The sequence below is a fragment of the Hippopotamus amphibius genome, chromosome 6 (assembly GCF_030028045.1).
Source record: "Hippopotamus amphibius kiboko isolate mHipAmp2 chromosome 6, mHipAmp2.hap2, whole genome shotgun sequence".
Classification (NCBI taxonomy): Eukaryota; Metazoa; Chordata; class Mammalia; order Artiodactyla; family Hippopotamidae; genus Hippopotamus; species Hippopotamus amphibius.
The window spans coordinates 137,007,499-137,028,093 of NC_080191.1; the positions used below are offsets into that span (position 1 = coordinate 137,007,499).

Genomic DNA, 20,595 nt, shown 5'->3' on the forward strand with positions numbered 1-20,595 from the left:
GACAGGAAAATTAATTTGAGGATAAAATGGTTTTGGTATCCTAGCCCCTAAAAAGCATTGATTTTTTTTTTTTTTTTTTTTTTTTTTTTTTATTTTTTGGGCACACAGGCTTAGTTGCTCCGTGGCATGTGGGATCTTCCTGGAGCTGGGATCGAACCCGTGACCTCTGCATTGGCAGGCGGATTCTTAACCACTGCGCCACCTAGGAAGCCCAGCATTGATTATTAAATGTAAAAGTTTACATATATTTAGTACAATCTAGAAATTTCTGCTTTGTACAGAAATGTGAACTTTGAATCTTCTGAACTACAGAAATGAAATTCTGATCATGCAAGTCTACAAAGAATAGCTATGTTACCACTTTTCAGCTATTAGACATTAAAGGCTCAGAAACAGATTGGCAAATCAGCCTTATTTTTCATCATTAATTATCAGCATTTCTTTAAGCCACCCAAACTCTTCATGTGGGCACCATATTGTGATGAGCAGTCTTTGGTTAAAGGAAGCCTGCATATAGTCTCAGAAAGTTACTTTTTCTATCTCCTTGCTCTCATCAGGAGCTAAAACATATATATCTATAATCTATTTTTAATTTTTAAAAATTTATTTTTCACTTTGAAGGTAGTCAGAGGACACTGCTTTGACTTTAACCTATTTACTAAGTTGAAAGTGAATGTATTACACATACAAGACAGACATTGTCTGATACTTTCTTGATTGAGAATATTGCCATGACAGAAAATAGAACAAAATCACCTTGTTAGATAAGCTAGACTCTTCGTTTGGGGCATTCTTTGGTTCATTAAGTACAAACCATTGAGTTAGGAGCCAAGGAGCACAACACAATTATGATATAGGTGCTGGGTCAAGGAATGCGGTTTGTTACCATCTGATCATATCATAATGCTTATGCATAATGCTTCTATCAATGACTTTGTAAGCATGCACACAAAAGTGGGGGAGGATGGGCCTTTCTCACCTTCTGAAATGGCCCACACTCTGTCTATGGAGTGTGTTTCTCTCTAAATAAATCCACTCCTTACCTATCACTTTGTCTTTCACTGAATTCTTTCTGCGATGAGACATTAAGAACCTGAGTTTCATTAAGTCCTGAAACCAGATGTGTGATCTCAATTGGAAGACTGGGTTTTGGCCAGGTTCAAGTCCCGGCCGAGTGAGTTCAAGTCCCAATCAGGGTTTTGGCCAGGTTTGGGTCCCAGCACACGGGTTCAAGTGCGGGTTCAAGTCCCAGTCTAAGGTGCATGGTTTCAAAATTGTCATTCATCTATAGATAATTCTTTTCTCTTAAGCTGTTTTTAGAATATTTTAAACTTTATGTTCTGGAGTTTTACTATAGAGTATCTAGATCTAGATTTCTTTTTACTTATCAAGTTTGCTATAAATCATGTTTTGGGTATTTATGGATTTATATCCTTCATCAGAATTGAAAAATTATCATCCATTAACTCATCAAATATTTCTTCTCTATTCTATAACTCTTATAATATCAAAGGCTTCTGCCACACCACCATTTTAAACTGTGCTTCTAAACAGTAGGCAAATAAAATTGCCTATGGAAAAGTAATTCATTCTTCAAGTATTTCTTAGTTTTCCACACTATGCCCAGCCCCGTGGACTGTGTTATAAATTTGTAGAAGTCATGGTCCGTGCCCTAAAAGATTCTCTTATGAATGTTATTTACATGCATTATTCCTAGTGTCGAAATTTAAATCATCTGGTATATTTTCTTTATAGATCCATACACCTTACTGAAACTAAGGAACATGTTTTTGTGATCAGAGCCATAACAATCTGCTTATGCCACTACCAAGTATAGTGGAAGGGAGGAATTTCCCTTGGTGAATGGGACTGCCATGTCAGTTACCTGAGACCCTTATGTAGTAAAGAATAGTGTAATGCTTTTTTACTTAGAAGCATAAGTATCTCTATTCTGGTGCAGGCCAGTAAAATTGTAACTCTGGTAAAAATAGATGTATTATATGTACATATAATACATATATTTGAGAGAATCTTAAAAACAGAAACTTATTCTGAAGTGAAACATTACCAGCCCTTAAAAAAAACCTTTATGTTGAGCTTATCCTAGTAGACCCAGAATCAGTCTAGGAGTTAAGATTTTTTTGTGGGGGGAAGGGGGCAACAATTTTTCCTAGCTTCTGATAGTTTAATATTATGGAGTAGAAAATGTATGTTTGTTGTCAGATTTCATTCCGTTTGATTGTGGTTCGTGTCAGCAATCCTGTAAGAGGTAGTGTGCTCATGATAATAGTATAAGTAGATTTTTCTTCATTTAAATGAAAATGCATTCTCATGGAAAATCTGAGGACAGTAGAAAGTTTGGTAAAGGAAATCATGCAACTGAAGATTTTGGCTACTATCATTATTTTGGTATATTTTATTTCTATTTCCCATATATAATTTTTTCTCTCCAAAATTGGAACCCAACTTTACGGTTATAAATGTACTTTATTTTTCCTCCACATATACCATAAGCATTTCCCTAGTCTTTAGATATTCTTTAAAGCATGAATTTAGTAGATGCAAAATAATGCATCCTGTGGATATACAAAGAATATCTTTCATATAAATCTTTAACCACATTTCAAATTATTACTTTAGACTGGTTTACGTACACTATATGACAAGTTTATAGGATATTAGCTTTGTAAAGTGTCATCATATTTCTAGTTTATTTTCCTAGAAGAATGAAACATTTTCTTTTTTTAATATTTATTTATTTGGCTGCACTGAGTCTTAGTTGCAGCACGTGGGATCTTTGTTGTGGTCTGCGGAATCTTTAGCTGTGGTATGCAGGATCTAGTTCCCTGACCAGGAATTGAACCTGGACCCCCTCATTGGGAGCATGGAGTCTTAACACTGGACCACCAAGGAAGTCCCAAAGCATTAATTTTCAAAAGAGAACAATACGAATAAGTAGAAAAATGTAAAAACTCTTCCTACCTGAGAAAACAAATTGTATTAGGTTAATTTTTTAAATATTAAAATACTTCTTGCTACCATAAGAGATTCTTCCCTTGTTAAAAAAAAAAAATTCAAGCTTAAACAGGGGCAATCTTAAAGTCTTATTTCTAAGCAGCTGCTGTTTTGGGTAGACATGAGTTGAACTCACTTCAGAGTCCAGCCAGGTTTCTTCCTAAGTGGTTCAGACAGGTGCAAAAGCCAGACTGTGAGCCCACTTTTGTCTTAATGCTTTTTCCAACAAGCAGCCTTTGTTCATGTCAATAAAAAGATGAAGATGCTTTTTAGCATTTGCTCTATGTATCAATACACCTACTCCTTTTTAAATAAAGAGAAACCTGGGCAACATTTTAAGTGAGCCACATTTATTTGCTGTGTTTTTAACCCAATTATAATGCAATCAGAAAAATAAATCTTACTAAATGTTATGTTTCTATAGGAAAATAATAGCTATTTAATACTCATTTATTCACTGAGCAAAACTAGTATTCTCTGAAGTATCTTTCTTCATGCAGTTGAATCTCATCCACATATCTAAAGGGAAAGTTGACTGGTTTTTAAGTAACTGCATATTAATTAGAATGAACATTTTAATCTCCATACTTGTACCCATATTCTAAGCTCTAAATGTCCCGTGAGTATAGAGATCTCAGTAAGATGACTGTCTTTTGAATCATCCATTTTAAAAACATCAAATGGTATAAAATCCTTTAACTCTACGTAGTTCTATTTTTTATTCTTTAAAGATTTTTATTATGAAACATTTTGAATATATACTACAAAACTATAACAGTATAACAATACTGTGTACCCCTCACCCAGAATTTGAAAATTTATACCTGTTTTAACCATCTCTATTGCTGCTGCTGTCTCCAAAGGGTTTTAAAGCAAATTGCAGACTTCTTGTCATCTCACTCATATGTTTCCAAATACATCTCTGAAAAATATTGTTATATTCTTACATCACCACAATACCATATTTACATCTAACAAAATTAACAATAATTCCAACTTCTTGGTATCATCTGGCATTATCATCTAGTATGAAGTACTTTGGAATAATCTGGTTTTTGAGGTAAAAACTAAAAATTATTTCTTAGACAACTCATTTATTGGTCTTAGAACTACTTGAAACTCTGTCCCTTTGAGTAAAAGCTAGGGAGATTATATATACACCAAATTCTGATTCCTTAATTGTAAACTAATTTTTGATCTTCAGGTTTTGATTTGGGAAAGCATAAAACACCCTTTCTGCCCTCTAGTTTCATAGCGTGCCATTGACCCATTTAATTTTTAAATTGTCACAACTTCTTCATAGTGCTAGTTGCCTATAATTCTGCTAAAATAGTGATTCTCAAACTTTTAACAGGTGGCAATTCTAAGAATAGTAGTCTGTTCAATTTTCCATACCCATCACTCCTATCAATAGGACAAAAAATCCAAAACAAAAATTCTATAAGAATTCATGGGGAAATGATCTTATTTATGATATTTTTCTGCATCATATGTACAACATCTTTACTTGATTATTTGTAATATGTTAGAGTCTGTTTTTAGTTGGAAAGAATAAAATATGAATAATCTCTAAATGAACTTAATGCTCTAGTGCCTTCATTTTATCACATTTCCTAAGTGACTTTAGTACATTTCTGTAGTTAATACTGAATGTTCAACTAAAGACACTCTTTGTTCCCAGAGACTCAGCTACTAATTTGGTAAGGACAGTTTAATTTTTGGACTCCTGTTGAAACTTTTGTGTTCTCTTGCACTAACAGCATCCTGAACCTCCACACACTGGAGAGCGCTTTCCTTTTATGACTTTGCCTAAAATTTGTCAGCACGAAGGAGGCTGGAAAATAGTCAGGGCAATGTCCCCAAGTGGGTTGGTATGCAAAGGATGAGAGCTGACGGTAGAAGAACAAATGAAGAAGTAAGAATACTGACATGTTACAGTTTTTAGAATATGGATCAGTTTTCCAGACCAGCAGTGGTCCTAGTGCAGACGTGGTTGAAAATTATTGTGTCGGTCAGGTATGCAGAGGACCTGCTATTTGTCATTTATAAATATATTTCTTTTTCTACTTAACCAGTTTCCTTTAAAAAGATTAATACTGCACAAGAATAAACAGATCTGTAGAGCAAAACAGTCAGGAAACACTCTCATAAACAGCCTCCCTATTAGATTTATTTAGAGAATATTCATCTTTTATTTATTTTAATACTTTGTAATATCATCAAATGTACTTGGGAAATGACATTGTTTTCTGAGTAAAAGACTAGGTTACAATTGCTGGAAATCCCTTAGACAAGTTAAAAACACTCACCTTTACACCATTTATGGTAGAATCGATTTAATCATTTGAAACATTCTACATAACAAATTTCTACATTCAATTTTCAGAAATTATGTTCAAGTTGAATTAAGGCAATAAGACTTCAGAACTACACAATATTTTTGGAGTAAAGTTCTGTCTAAGCATATAATTAAAACTAATATCTAATTAAAAACAGCTGGGAAATACTAACTTATTGAAGCATAAAACTTAGTAAGATCTTATCACGAATACCAAAATTTGACAAGCTTTAGGGTTTTCACAGAAATAAATTGGTGTACTTTATTTTACAGCATTTTAGTGGGAGTCACCAAGAAATAAGCTTTATTACTATTATGGAAAAAAACCACAGGTATGTAGTCTGAACTGAACATTTACACTGGATTTGTAATTTTGGAACTTTTTTCCCATTTAAATTTTCCATATTTACACATGCACACTATAAGGCTTTAAAAAATGAGAAAAATCTCTTAAACCTAATAACATCCAACATCCAGCAATTTAAACCTCATTTTATAAAGTATCAAGGTGCTTTACACTTTCAAAAAGGTGTTTTTGGAATGTATAATACATGCTTATAGCAAAAACTCAAAAGGTACAGAAGAGTACATGTTTAAAAGACCCCTCCTCACAGCAACATGAATTAACGCTAAACTGTACATTTAAAAATGGGAAAACTCATTGAACTATACAATTATGATTGATCTATGAACTTTTCTGTATGTGCTATACTTCAATAAAATGAGACAAAAAAAGTTTGCTACATAGCCTCCTAGGTATATATTCTATACATTTATAAGCATATATACATGAGTTTTTTATATAAATGGAGGTACACTATCTTGCTAATCCTTCCATAACAGTACATAAATATCTGCCTTGCACTTTTAAACATGGCGTAATAACCCATTTGAATGCTTTCAAAGTACTGAAAAGTCTTTAATGGCTCTTCTCCTATCCTTTTTTGGTTATTGTTCCATCAGTCAGTCCAGAAACATATGTGGACCAGATAATTTTGCACAGTGGAGGGAGCAAGAGAGATGTGTTCCCTTTCCTCAAGAAGCTTCTAATCAGGCAGAAAAGACAATATTTTCTGTATGTTATTTTCAATAGTCTTTGTTTTGTAAAGAGGACTAACACAGATAGCACGACTTTATTTTTAACTTGAATTTTTTTTAATTAATTAATATATTTATTTTATTGGCTGTGTTGGGTCTTCGTTGCTGCACACAGGCTTTCTCTAGTTGTGGCAAGTAGGGGCTACTCTCCATTGTGGTGTGTGGGCTCCTCATTGTGATGGCCTCTCTTGTTGTGGAGCACAGGCTCTAGGCACACAGGCCCCAGCAGTTGTCACATGGGCTCAACAGCTGTGGCCCATGGGCTCTAGAGAGCAGGCTCAATAGTTGTGGCGCATGGGCTTAGTTGCTCTGCGGCATGTGGTATCTTCCTGAGGCAGGGATCAAACCTGCATCCCCCGCATTGGCAGGCAGACTCTCAACCACTGCGCCACCTGGGAAGTCCCTTAACTTGAATTTTAAAAAAAATTTCCCCTTTGTCTCCCAATAATGGTAACCTATGCCTTTCCTTCAAGGGACACAAAAAAGCAAGTAGAAACAGATGTTGAGAAGTACATAAAAGAAAAATGACACACCAAATTCCCCCAGCTTGGGACACACAGCTTTTGATGGCACAAGCCTTCTGTGTCCCCCTTTGCTTGGCAAAGCAATAAAGCTATTCTTTTCTACTTCACCCCCTCAAAAAAAAAAAAAAAAGAAAGAAAGAAAAATGATAAAATAACTGAAATAGTCAATACTGTACAGTTGCGCTACAGTAGGATTAAGACTGACAAAAATAAAAGGAGTAAACCTTCCCACCTACGTGATATTCAATTGTGGAAAATAAATTTGCCCTAGCAAATTTAGGCAGAAAATAATTTATTACAGGGCATTAAATGGCTTAGAGAATCACTGTGATGGCTGAAGAAACAGACTCTGGATTGAACTTTCAGGAATGACCCTCAGAGTCACATCACAAATCCAGACCACTGGGGAAGCAACTGCCACCTCCCAAGTTAGGAATCACTAAATTGGGAAGCTGCTGCAACTCCTAACTCCAAAGCCTTGCGTGCCTGCTAGCAACCATATCAGCAAAACGGATCTCACTTCCTGTCCCCCAGTACCCATAAAAGTCTAGTGATGAGACAGAGTTGCTAATACTGCTACAGAAAAACTATGTAGCTCTGTGATCATGTTTACCAATGAACAGAAGTAATGGTGCACACAGACTCTGCCGCACCTCTGCCTTCCGGTTGTCCATTGTGCATAATTGGCAGAACCTAAATCCAGAATCTTAGCTGCAGCGGGGTCTAAGAAATTGAAATTTTAACTTTCTAGCTTTTGCAGTATAAAAAGGCACATTGAAAGGAAGTTGAAATGGGTTGAATGCTAATCTGTCTTTTATATCCTCTTCTGCCCCTTCCCCCAATCTGTAGCTCCCTTCCAGCCCCAATGTCTTTTTCTCCATTGTGTTGCTATCTTAAAGCAGGTAAGTGAAAATAGCCATATATGACAGGAGGATTAAAGTCTACCATCACACTACCCTCCCATCACTTCCTTTTTAGGAGGATAGATTATTGCTCCCAGGGTACTCCTTTGCTGTACTGTGTCTCAGAAATGAAGAAACAAAGAAGTTGTAAGATCTAGAGATGTGCTGTTTAACATTGTGCCTGTAGTCAGAAATACTGTATTGTACAAAAGATCTGTATGCAGAAAACTTTAAGACAATGATGAAAGAAATCAAAGACGACACAAACAGATGGGGGGACATACCATGTTCCTGGACTGGAAGAATCAACATCATGAAAATGACTGTACTACCCAAAGCAATTTACAGATTCAATGCAATCCCGATCAAATTACCAATGGTATTTTTCACAGAACTAGAGCAAGAAATCTTACAATTTGTATGGAAACGCAAAAGACCCCGAATAGCCAAAGCAATCATGAGAAGGAAAAATGGAGTTGGTGGAATCAGGCTTCCTGACTTCAAACTATACTACAAGGCCACAGTGATCAAGACAGTATGGTACTGGCACAAAAATAGAAAGGAAGATTAATGGAATAGAATAGAGAACTCAGAGGTAAGCCCAAACACATATGGGCACCTTATCTTTGACAAAGGAGGCACGAGTATACAATGGAAAAAAGACAGCCTCTTCAATAAGTGGTGTTGGGAAAATTGGACAGCTACATGTAAAAGAATGAAATTCGAACACTTCCTAACACCATACACAAAAATAAACTCCAAATGGATTAAAGACCTACATGTAAGGCCAGGCACTATCAAACTCCTAGAGGAAAACATAGGCAGAACACTCTATGACATCCATCAAAGCAAGATCCTTTTGGACCCACCTCCTAGAATCATGGAAATAAAATCAAGAATAAACAAATGGGACCTCATGAAACTTAAAAGCTTTTGCACAGCAAAAGAAACCATAAACAAGACTAAAAGGCAACCCTCAGAATGGGAAAAAATAATTGCCTATGAAACAATGGACAAAGGATTAACCTCCAAAATATACAAGCAGCTCATGCAGCTTAATACCAAAAAAGCAAATAACCCAATCCACAAATGGGCGGAAGACCTAAATAGACATTTCTCCAAAGAAGACATACAGATGGCCAACAAACACATGAAAAGATGCTCAACATCACTAATCATCAGAGAAATGCAAGTCAAAGCCACAATGAGGTATCCCCTCACACCAATCAGAATGGCCATCATCACAAAGTCTGGAAACAACAAATGTTGGAGAGGGTGTGTAGAAAAGGGAACTCTCCTGCACTGTTGGTGGGAATGTAAGTTGGTACAGCCACTATGGAAAACAATTTGGAGCTTCCTTAAAAAACTACAAATAGAACTACCATATGATCCAGTAATCCCACTCCTGGGCATATACCCAAAGAAAACCATAATCCGAAAAGAAACATGTACCATAATGTTTATTGCAGCACTATTTACAATAGCCAGGACATGGAAGCAACCTAAATGCCCCTCAACAGATGAATGGATAAAGAAGATGTGGCATATATATACAATGGAATATTACTCAGCTCTAAAAAGGGATGAGATGGAGCTATATGTAATGAGGTGGATAGATTTACAGTCTGTCATACAGAGTGAAGTCAGTCAGAAAGAGAAAGACAAATATTGTATGCTAACTCACATATACGGAATCTAAAAATGGTACTGATGAACTCAGTGACAAGAACAAGGACGCAGATACAGAGAATGGACTGGAGAACTCAAGGTTTGGGAGGGGGCGGGGGGTGAAGGGGAAGCTGAGACGAAGCGAGAGAGTAGCACAGACATATATATACTACCAACTGTAAAATAGATAGTCAGTGGGAAGTTGTTGTATAACAAAGGGAGTCCAACTTGAGGATGGAAGATGCCTTAGAGGACTGGGGTGGGGAGGGTGGGGGGGAATCGAGGGGGGGGCGTCAAGGAAGGGAGGGAATATGGGGATATGTGTATAAAAAACAGATGATTGAACTTGGTGTACTCCCAAAAAAATAAAAAAAATAAAAAAATAAAAAAAACAGATGATTGAACTTGGTGTACCCCCCCCAAAAAAAAACAAAACAGATGATTGAACTTGGTGTAACCCCCAAAATAAATAAATAAATAAACTTAAAAAAAAATACTGTATTGTACATTTACAGTTTTCTTAAGAGCGTAGGTTTCATATTAAATGTTCTTACCATAGTAAAAATAACATTTTAAAAAGCTAGGGAAGCTAATATGACAGAAGAAAGAGAGAGTAGTCTATTAGGCCTTGGATTGAAAGTTTGGGGAGGAGATTAAAACAGGAAATCTCAAATACTGAACCAAACTGTAGGACTAAGAACACATTCCAGCTTTTCCCCCCTAATTCAGATCTATAAACTCACTTAAAATACTTTTAACCACTCATGTCCCTTCATTTATTTCCTTAACTTGTTCAAAATATGTAAATAACTGCAAACAGTTGAGGGAGACTTAACATCATGAAAGACAGAAGCTAAAACTAACCAAGCAGAAAAACCAACATTTAGGGAAATAAAACTAATGAAACAAAAAAGACTATAGAAAATGAAATTAATATTTTCAGGAGACTTTCATTTCTAGCGTGGCCAAAAAAGCTCCAGTTGTACCAACTTTCGTTCAGATAATACTATAACATCAGAATAAAACACAAACACAACTTTCTGGAGAAGGTACTCGAAAATGACCAAGATCAGACATACACTGGAGGTGACTCAACAGTTGGAAGAAGGGAAAGCAATTTTAGCCTATGGGCAAGCTGATCTGTGCTATGTAGAGGTGGCTAAAACTCTGATAGAAGGTTGAAACTGTCTAGCCTAAGAACCAGGCTCAAAGTTCAGTGCAACCACAGTCACAGAAAAATGAGGAGGGAAGTCCCAAAAGGGGAGAGAATCAGAGAGGGTGATCACTAAGAACTGTGAATAAATTCTGCACAAGTCTCCATTTGAGCCTTACACCTTGTATATGTGGGAGAGACATAAAGCAGTCCAGCTAAGGATAAAAGAACAAAATTGAGAATTGAGCTGCCACTCAAGAGACAGAATTTAAATATTAAGGCCAGCCAGAATAATTGCCTGCTTAAAACAACAACCACCACAACCCTCACTACTCCTGAATATAACAGATATATAGCTTCCACAACATAATAGCCACAATTTACAGATACAATTCAAAATTACTTGACAAAAAAAAACAGGAAAATGCAACCCATTCTCCAGAGAAAAGATAATCAATAGAGATTGATCCCCAAATGATCCAGATGTTGAAATTAACCAATAATAATTTAAAGCAGTTATTATAATTTTGCTCAATGATGTAAAGGAAAGTAGATTTACAATGAATGAAAACATATGAAATCTCAGTGGAGGAAGAGAAATTATAAGACAAAAAAACCCAAACAAATGGAAATTCTAGAACTGAAAAATACAATATTTTTAAGGGAAAAATTCACTGGATGGGCATAAAGATGGCCAACAGGCACGTGAAAAGATGTTCAACATTCCACTAATCACCAGGGAAATGCAAATCAAAACCACAATGAGATATCACCTCACATCTATCAGAATGGCTGTTATCAAAAAGATCACAAATAACAAATGTTGGCAAGGATGTGGTGTAAAAGGTACCCTAGTACACTGTCAATGAGAATGTAAATTTGTGCAGCCACTATTTAAAACAGTACAGAGGTTCCTCAAAAATAAACTAAAAATAGAACTACCATATGGTCCAGCAATTCCATTCCTGGGTATATACCCAAAGAAAATGAGAAAACTAATTTGAAAAGATACATGTACATCAATGTTCATAGCAGCATTATTTATAATAGTGAAGACATGGAAGAAACCTAAGTGTCCATCAACAGATGAATGAATAAAGACAATGTGGTGTACGTATAATGGAATAGTACTTAACCATAAAAAAGAGTTAAAATTTGCCATTTGCAACATGAATGGACCTGGAGGGTATTATGCTCAGTGAAATAAGTCAGACAGAGAAAACGAATACTGTATGTTATCATTATATATGGAATCTAAAAAATAAACAAATGAAAGACTGTCACAAAACAAACAGACTCACAGATATAGAGAACAAAATAGTGGTTACCAGTGTGTAGAGGGAACAGGGAAGGGGCAAGAAGGGGGAAGAAGGGATTACAAGGCACAAACTACTATGTGTAAATTAAATAAGCTACAAGGATATATTGGACAACATGGGGAATATAACCAGTATTTACAATAACTTTAAATGGAGTATAATTTATAAATATATTGAATCATGTTGTACACCTGAAACTAAAATAATACTGTAAATCAACATTTCAGTAAACACAGACTTATTTGGGTAGAAATGGGCAAATGTTCAATAATTACTTTATCATTGTTTGTAATTTATACTCTGAGGACTTCAGAAAGTATTACAACTTCCTGGCCACTGTGAAATTGAAATTGACTTTAGCCCTCCAAAGTTCAGGGCTCTATACCCACTGCCTGGCAAAGTGCCTTATATATAGGTTTTCAGTATATATTTGTGAAATAAATGGAGACCATTTGCATCAAAACAAGCTGAAATTGAACCAGAAGTCCTTGATAAAGTGAAGAGGACAGATTATAGTGTTTATTCATTTGAGGTCCTTGCATTAGGCTTACTTGAAATGCTTACTGAAATGCAGATTACTGAGCCATGCTCCAGATATACTGAATCAAAAATCCCTGGGAGTATGTCTCAGGAATCTGCATTTTAATAAGTACCTCTGATGATTTTTAAGCATGGTCAAGTTAAAAAGAAATAATGCACAGACAGCAGGAAAAAAAAGACTGGGTGAAGCCCAGAGGAAGTGTATCTTTAGGGGGTGGTGCTTTTCAGCATTTTAATGTCATTCACAATTAGAAAATATTTGCAAAGCACCTTGGAGTACAAGGAGGAGAGACTGATAGACGCTGAAAGTAACCTGGCTGCCCCAAGGATGAGGAATCAACATTTTGACACATCAGTAATCTATCTGTGATGCTAAGGAAGCTCCATCAAGGGTGAGAAGGAAAGGAGAACTTAAAGGAGAAATTTATCAAGCAAGGCTGAGAACAGTGCATTGCCCCCAAAGTTCCAGATGCTGCTGAGAGTTCAAGGAATAGGGATGGCCTTTGGGTTTCAGTAATTGGAAGGTTAAGGGAATCATTGGAGTTTTAATACAGAGGTGAAGGGAAGGAAGAGACATTTGTAAATAAAGGGAATGAGCTACAAGGAAATAAAAGATACAAGTATAGACAACTATTGGAAGATTTTAAGTGCTAAAGGAAAGGAGACATAGCTGGAGGAGAATCAGGAAAGGGTTTGGATGAGGGGGACAGGGAGAGGAAGTATAATAGAAGCCTTTCTTTGGTACATTAAGAACAGAAGGTAGCTTTTATTGGCATGGGTTTCATAAATTATTTGCTTTAAAAAACTGTAATCATTTAATAGTCTAACAAAGGATTTCAAAAGTCCCCTTGAATTATTGATATAACAGGAAATAATAGTTACAAATCAGGCCATTAGAGAAAATGCTGCCATTGGGGTGGATACTTCTTCAGGAGCTGATATTTTCAGAGCTGATCTCTTTTGGCTTGTCCTAATTCAGATTTAAGTTCTTTAATCTATTGTCTTAATCATCAGCCATAGAAATCCCATTCAGCACACTAGTGCCAGGTTAATCACAAGCTGAACTTTATAGCTTTTCAATCTTCTAAGACTATTTTATGGAGACTGACAGGAACAATTGGAAATTGCTTTAAATAAAGTGATTTTAGGAATGTATTTGTGGTAGACAGAATAATGCTCCCCTAAAGATGGCCATGTCCTAATCCCACCAAACTGTGGGTATATTATGTTGCATGGCAGGAGGAAATTAAGGTTATATTGATAAATGGAACTAAGGCTGTTAATCAGCTAACCTTAAAATAGAATAACCTGGATTATCCAGGTGGGCTCACTTTAATTACAAGGGTCTTTTAATACGGAAGCATTAGAGAGAGGTTTGAAGGTGCTGTGCTGCAGGCTTTGAAAACAGGAAAAGGAGCCATAAGCCAAGGAACACGAGCAGTCTCTAGCAGCTAGAAAAAGGCAACAGAGTTTCCCCTGCAGCCTCCAGAAGGAACACAGCCCTGCCAGCACATTGATTCTAGCTAATTCTGGGCTTGTAACCTCCAGAACTGTAAGAAACTAATTTGTGTTGCTTTAAGTCACTAAATTTGTGGTGATTTGTTACAGAAACAAAAGTAAACTAATACAATATCTAAGTTTTAAAGTCTTAATTGTAAAACATAGTCTCACTTCTCTGTCAGACTGTAAGTTCCTCCAGACCAATAATCAACCTCTGTGCTTCATGTACACTATGTTTACAAAAGAAACATTTCTTGAACTTGAACCTGTGTATCATTTTCTCGCCACCAATTCTTGAGAGAGTTGCTTACTGTTCTTAAATAGGGCTCATAGTGTGGCAGCTGCTTCCTGCAGAGGGAGCCCTCATGCTGAGAGAACACACAAGCAGAAGCCACAGTCTTTTTAAAAACCTAATTTTGGAACTGACATCCCATCACTTCTATTATATTCTATTAGAAACAAGTCTGTAAGTCCAGCCATACTCAAAGGGAGGAGGGAATTATATGAGGGCATGAAAACCAGGGAGTGGTGATCATTGGGGCCATCTTAGAAGCTGGGTACCACACATATGAAGTAGTGAGTTCATTTGTTTACCAGAGACTAAATAATCAAGTTTATAATATATACCTAACTAAAATTAAGTTCAGTAATATTAGAACATTTTATTTAAAAATCTGCAAATAAATTTTCCATGTTAGAAGATACAAAATAAAAATGGAAACCTTTTAACTTTAAGACAGGAAATTTAGAAGATACGGTAGAATAATCAACAGAATTTACTCTTTTATACCACGCTTCCTTCGGATTGTCCACTTCTGACTCTTTATCACAATTCCTCCCTGCATGTTTTAAATTCTGCTTATTCTTCATCTTCTAAGAACAATCAAAAGAATCTTAAGGAAATATGTAAAATGTCATAAGAGTTGGAGTTACAGATGAAAGACAGATAGAAAACTAAGTCAGAAATAAGATTTCTATACAAAGGTCATAGTCTGGTAAAAACTGAAGACCTAACAAAGGATCATGGCTGTGTGGCTGAGTAAGCTGAGGTTAAGAAAATGAAAAGGCAAGTCCACGATTGGGGGAAAAAAGTATTTACAAGACATATATAATAAAAGTCTGATGTCTAAAATATATAAAGAACTCTTACAACTCCATAACATTGAAAAAAAACTGATTTTTTACAATAATGTTGTACCCAATCCAAAAATGGGTGGAAGACCTAAACAGACATTTCTCCAGAGAAGACATACACATGGCCAACAAACACATGAAAAGATGCTCAACATCACTAATCATTAGATAAATGCAAATCAAAACTACAATGAGGTATCACCTCACACCAGTCAGAATGGCCATCATCACAAAATCTAGGAACAGTAAATGCTGGAGAGTTCCTTAAAAAACTAAAAATAGAACTACCATATGACCCAGCAATCCCACTGCTGGGCATATACTCGGAGAAAACCATAATTCAAAAAGATACGTGTACCACAATGTTCATTGCAGCATTATTTACAATAGCCAGGACATGGAAGCAACCTAAATGTCCATTGACAGATGAGTGGATAAAGAAGATGTGGCACATGTATACAAAGGAATATTACTCAGCCATAAAAAGGAATGAAATTGAGTTATTTGTAGTGAGGTGGATGGACCTAGAGTCTGTCATACAGAGTGAAGTAAGCCAGAAAGAGAAGAACAAATACTGTATGCTAATATATATATATGGAATCTAAAAAAAATGGTATTGATGAACTCAGTGGTAGAGGAAGAATAAAGATGCAGATGTAGAGAACAGACTTGAGGGCATGGGGAGGTGGGGAAGGAGAAGCTGGAACAAAGTGAAAGAGTAGTATTGACATATACTACCAAATGTAAAATCGATAACCAGTGGGAAGCAACTGCCTAACACAGGGAGATCAACTCGATGATTGCTGATGACCTAGAGGGGTGGGATGGGGAGGGTAGGAGGGATGCTCAGGAGGGAGGCTCAAGAGGGAGAGGATATGGGGGTATATGTATAAATACAGCAGATTTGCTTTGTTGTACAGCGGAAACTGGCACAACAATATAAAGCTATTATACTACAATAAAGATAAAAAAATAATGTATCTTTTATGGTGTTCATAACATAGCTATAGTTCTCAATGCTCATATTTAATAAATAAGAGTTAAAAAATAACAAGCCAGCATTCTTTATGAGCTCTCACTAGAATTTATGTTGTTGACTGCCCAAAGTGGCCTTTACCTGGTAGCAGTATTTTTCAGTCCTTTTTTTGCCATTTCCTTTAGTGCTGGCTTAAGCTACCTGAGATGTGTTGCTTTGTGTTTATCAATTTCATACAATAAGGGGTAAATAAAGGTATAGTTTTACTATTATACATAAGTGAATTATGGTATATAACAAACAGAAAAGGTTTTGTATTCATGAGTAGTGGGTCTTTATGAAATAATTCTGTTCTCCTAAACTCTTCTTTTGTCTCTTTAACAAGCATATTAGCCCCAAATCATTCTTTGTAGTATTAAGCTGCCTACTTATTAAAATTCCAACACTTACTCTTACACGATTGTATGTATTTTCAACAGTGATTCTTTTATGGCACACCGAGAAAGTATGCAACAGATGATGAGAAATTTTTCTGAACCTTTTGGAAGAGACATGTTCAGCATCTCTGATGGTAGAGGAAGAGCTCGTAACCATATGGGACATGAGGATGGAGAAAATTCCTGGACTGTAAGTTCTTTATTTTAAAGTTAGTGAAGAAAAGTATTACAGAAGAATATATCTCTGAGATAGGATGTGACTAATACTTATGTTATAGAAATAGCCATTATATAAAAGGAGGGACCTGTTGAAAAGCTGAATTCTTTAACAATGAATTGTTAACTGTATAGAATTCCACTGTGCTGCTAAAACTTTTAGCGCCATAGGGTTATATGTTACAAGCCAAATTTAAACCATTGTTTTCCATATGCATGTAGGTTTTTTCTCACCTTATCATTTACTCCCATGTCTCAAATTGGAACAGGCAAGGAAATATCCTTGCATACCCTTTTTTTTCCCCCCACTTTAAAGTAGCATCCAAAACTATAGTATAATGCTTTATCTCTATTGGACCAGGAAAAACCAGTCTTCTGCATGGCTACTTTGGACCTTCAAAACTTAGATTAACTTTTAATAACTGCATTCAAAAGCCTTGCATAACTATAATATATATTCAGAAGGCTTGTCTGAGCAAAAATAGTTACAAATATACTCAACTCAAAAAAAAAAAAAACCAACAGGATATTTATATATCTTAACTATTTTCTGCTTATTTCTATTGCTTTTTCACCTCAGGAATGATGGTTTTAGAACAACAAATCCACAGGAGTTTCTAAAAGATAAATCTCTGCAATTGAAATGTAGATATTTGGAACTCACTAAACATTTTGAATTGGTCAACTGGGAAACTTCCAGAATCTTCTAGGAAAACATTTTCATATTTTCTGTTTGCAATAATCTTAAATAGAGCAAAATGTTTCAAATATGCCTAAGAAGTTTGATCGATAAAATTGCATTTGCCATTTAAATGCAAGTAATCTTCACATTCTTTTTCACATACATATCATTCCAATATATATATATTAATTACATCCAATTTTTTAAAATTAGTTAATGGTGGTATCATTATATATATTTTCTATTTTTAAGCCTATAAATTTCCATGAAAGGCTAAAATTAAGCTCAAAGAAAAAAATTATCGAAGAGAACAGAAAAATCAAATTTTTATCTTTTACATGAGCATTGAAGTATTTTATATATCTGCTATAACCATAGCAAAGAAAGAGTAGGGCTGTACATAACGCTTTGTTTTTACGTTCATAAATGAGCAACTCGTAGCCTTTGTGGAAAAAACAAGAAGTGACGATTTTATTCCCTTGTAAGCATAGAAAGGAGATCTGTATATAATTTAGCTGTAAAGTTCTTACTGAGGATGCCTAAGCTCTAACTCTGCTGGTCATCCACTGGAATTAAAAGTAAATGTTTCTTTCCTGGATACTTGAGCTTAAAACACCTGAATGTTTAATGAGCTGGAATAAGAAATATATAACCAAATAAAGAGATAAATTTCTGTGAAACTGTAGTTTATATGATTCATAATTTAGAACTATTTGTACTTTACTTTGCCTCATGTTTGCCTTGCCAGTGTGGCTTGAAATTAAATTTGGGGGAACCAAAAAAACCCACACTGCTGAATATGGTTGCATAAATGTGATGATTGAATAAGGAAAGTCATGTAGGAAAACACCTCTGAATGTAAAGGAAGACCAAGACCAACATTTGAATGAAAAACTAAAATAGTTACTACCTTGTCCAGTTTATAGTGGCATAAATTAATTCTTGTCTAAGGTTATAAATCATAGGTGTAGGCTAAAGTCTGTAGCATTATCAAATAGAACGTTCTGGATGATGCAAGTGTTCTAAATCTGCCCAGTCCAACATGGGTAGCCACATATGGCTGTCAAGCACTTGAAGTGTGCCTAGTGCTACTGAGGAACTGAATTTTTAATTAAATTGTGATTATTTTAAATTATTTAACATACGTAGCCACATGTGGCTATTGGCTACCTTAAAGGAGAGCATTATGATATTCAAATAGACTGCAAAGCTTTTAGCTTTTTTTTAAACCAATGCTGAGTAAAGTATACTAATCACCTATATCTGAACCTATCATCTTATTCTTTAATTTAATAATAATCTCTTCAAACATTTTCCCAAGAAAAACTGCAGTACTCACCTACCTATTAAATAAAAAGTAAATGGTAATTTTTACTATATCAGATTTAGACCAAACCATTTCGTAAAACTTTGAGTTTTATAACTTTTTATATAGCCAGTATTGCTAGGTATTATTTACTTGCCTCTCCATCTAAAATCAAGTAGTATACATTTTTCTTCATTACATTATATTATATCATCTGTCTTAGAAAGCTAACACCAGTGGGTTTTTTTCTTGTTCAAACTATGAAAACTGCCAACCAAGAGTGCTGAGCACTGTCCTAGGGCAGTTGAAGGTCAGTAGTAATTTTTAAATATAGGAATTTCATCCAATTACAGCAGGTTTTCCATGAAACATTCAGCTTCTCTTTTAGCCAAAACTTTTTTTTTCCTGTGTGTTTATAATTTATACTGGTGAGATATGGCTCTCCTTTTTTCCTCTAGGGTGTGATACATTTGACATATTTATGTCTCGGTATGAAAGACTTCTGTAATAGCAAAACTAAATAAATTAATTAAAAGAAAACAAAAACAAACAACAGTAACAACAAAAGACCTCTATCCCAACTTGACTTTTCTAAGTCAGTGTTTTATAACTAGATGTGAAAGTAGGAACAGAAATTAGAAATGGACTACAGAAGGTAGAAAAGACGACTGCCTGGTTTGAAAAGAGCACAGCAAAGAAAACAGTAGGCTTTTGGAGCATGCTGCCTGTTCTGTTTGAACTTTTAATAACAATTTACACAGAGCTTTCTTTTTTTCTCTTTTTGTGAGGTTATAAATTTTAAAATGAGCATTTTGATTAAGTACTGAGTGAGCCATATGCTGATGCTTTTAAGCATAGTGGATGAAAATTTATATTTCAAATAGAAACATAATTTTTTTTCTTTATTTTTGGCCCATTTCTTGACTTGTGTTATCTTTATCAGCCCTATTATGAGGGAAAACAGAGTCTCCTACAAAAGTAGAAGAAGCATCAGCTCTGCCGTTTTCTTGTTTGTGCTATTAGCGTTTTCTTCAGTTTTCATGATTTCTTTATTGGGATATTTTTAAGCCAGTTGTCTATTTTGAGAGGGTTGGTTTTGTTTAAAACTATAATCTGTAAATTTATTTAATTAGGCAGTTTATAATTCAAGATGACATGTGACCATTTGGCAATTAGATTGAGATACAGTACTAGAGTCAATGTAAAATCTGTTTTTCCTTCCAGTAAAAAGAAACAAAAAGAGGAATTTTATTGCTGTATCAATACACTTTGGTGATTACTGTTCTAGATATATAGTATAAGTATATATCATCTGATATAACTTATTAAAAAGTAATATACGCACAGTTTTCTCTAGTTTTTTTGACATAACTTACACAGGGAGACAATTATCACTGAATGGTGGTAAAACTTTATATATACCTTTTACCAAGAAATTCAAAATTTATTTTCAACATTTAAAACCTCCAAGTAATGAAAGTTTTTAATTTACATACATGTGTCTAAAAATTTATTTTTATTCATCTGTACCTATTGAGGAATGTACTTTATGAACTATTAATTTTGATTATTCTATCTATTATACTTAATGTTCTTTTTCCTATCAAAGACTCCAAATATTTTTAAATCTATGTATGATCCTTTCTGAAGTCTATATTTATTATTCCATAAATTATCAATAATTAAATTTTTTGTCGAATATCTCTACTAATCTTTTGAAAAGTTATTAATGTAGATACATTTGATTTTTAACAGGTTACAGGCAAGATAACTGATTTTTAAAAAAT

At 34.9% G+C, this 20,595-nt stretch overlaps 1 protein-coding gene across 2 annotated transcripts in view; it reads left to right on the plus strand.

Annotated features, from left to right (window-relative positions):
- Window positions 1-20,595, plus strand: part of MLF1 (myeloid leukemia factor 1) — a 41,877-nt gene that overhangs the window by 5,537 nt on the left and 15,745 nt on the right. For both annotated transcript variants that reach the window (XM_057740337.1, XM_057740338.1), the window contains exon 2: window positions 16,647-16,794. In XM_057740337.1, the coding sequence (XP_057596320.1) occupies window positions 16,647-16,794 (148 nt within the window). The remainder of the gene's footprint in view (window positions 1-16,646; window positions 16,795-20,595) is intronic.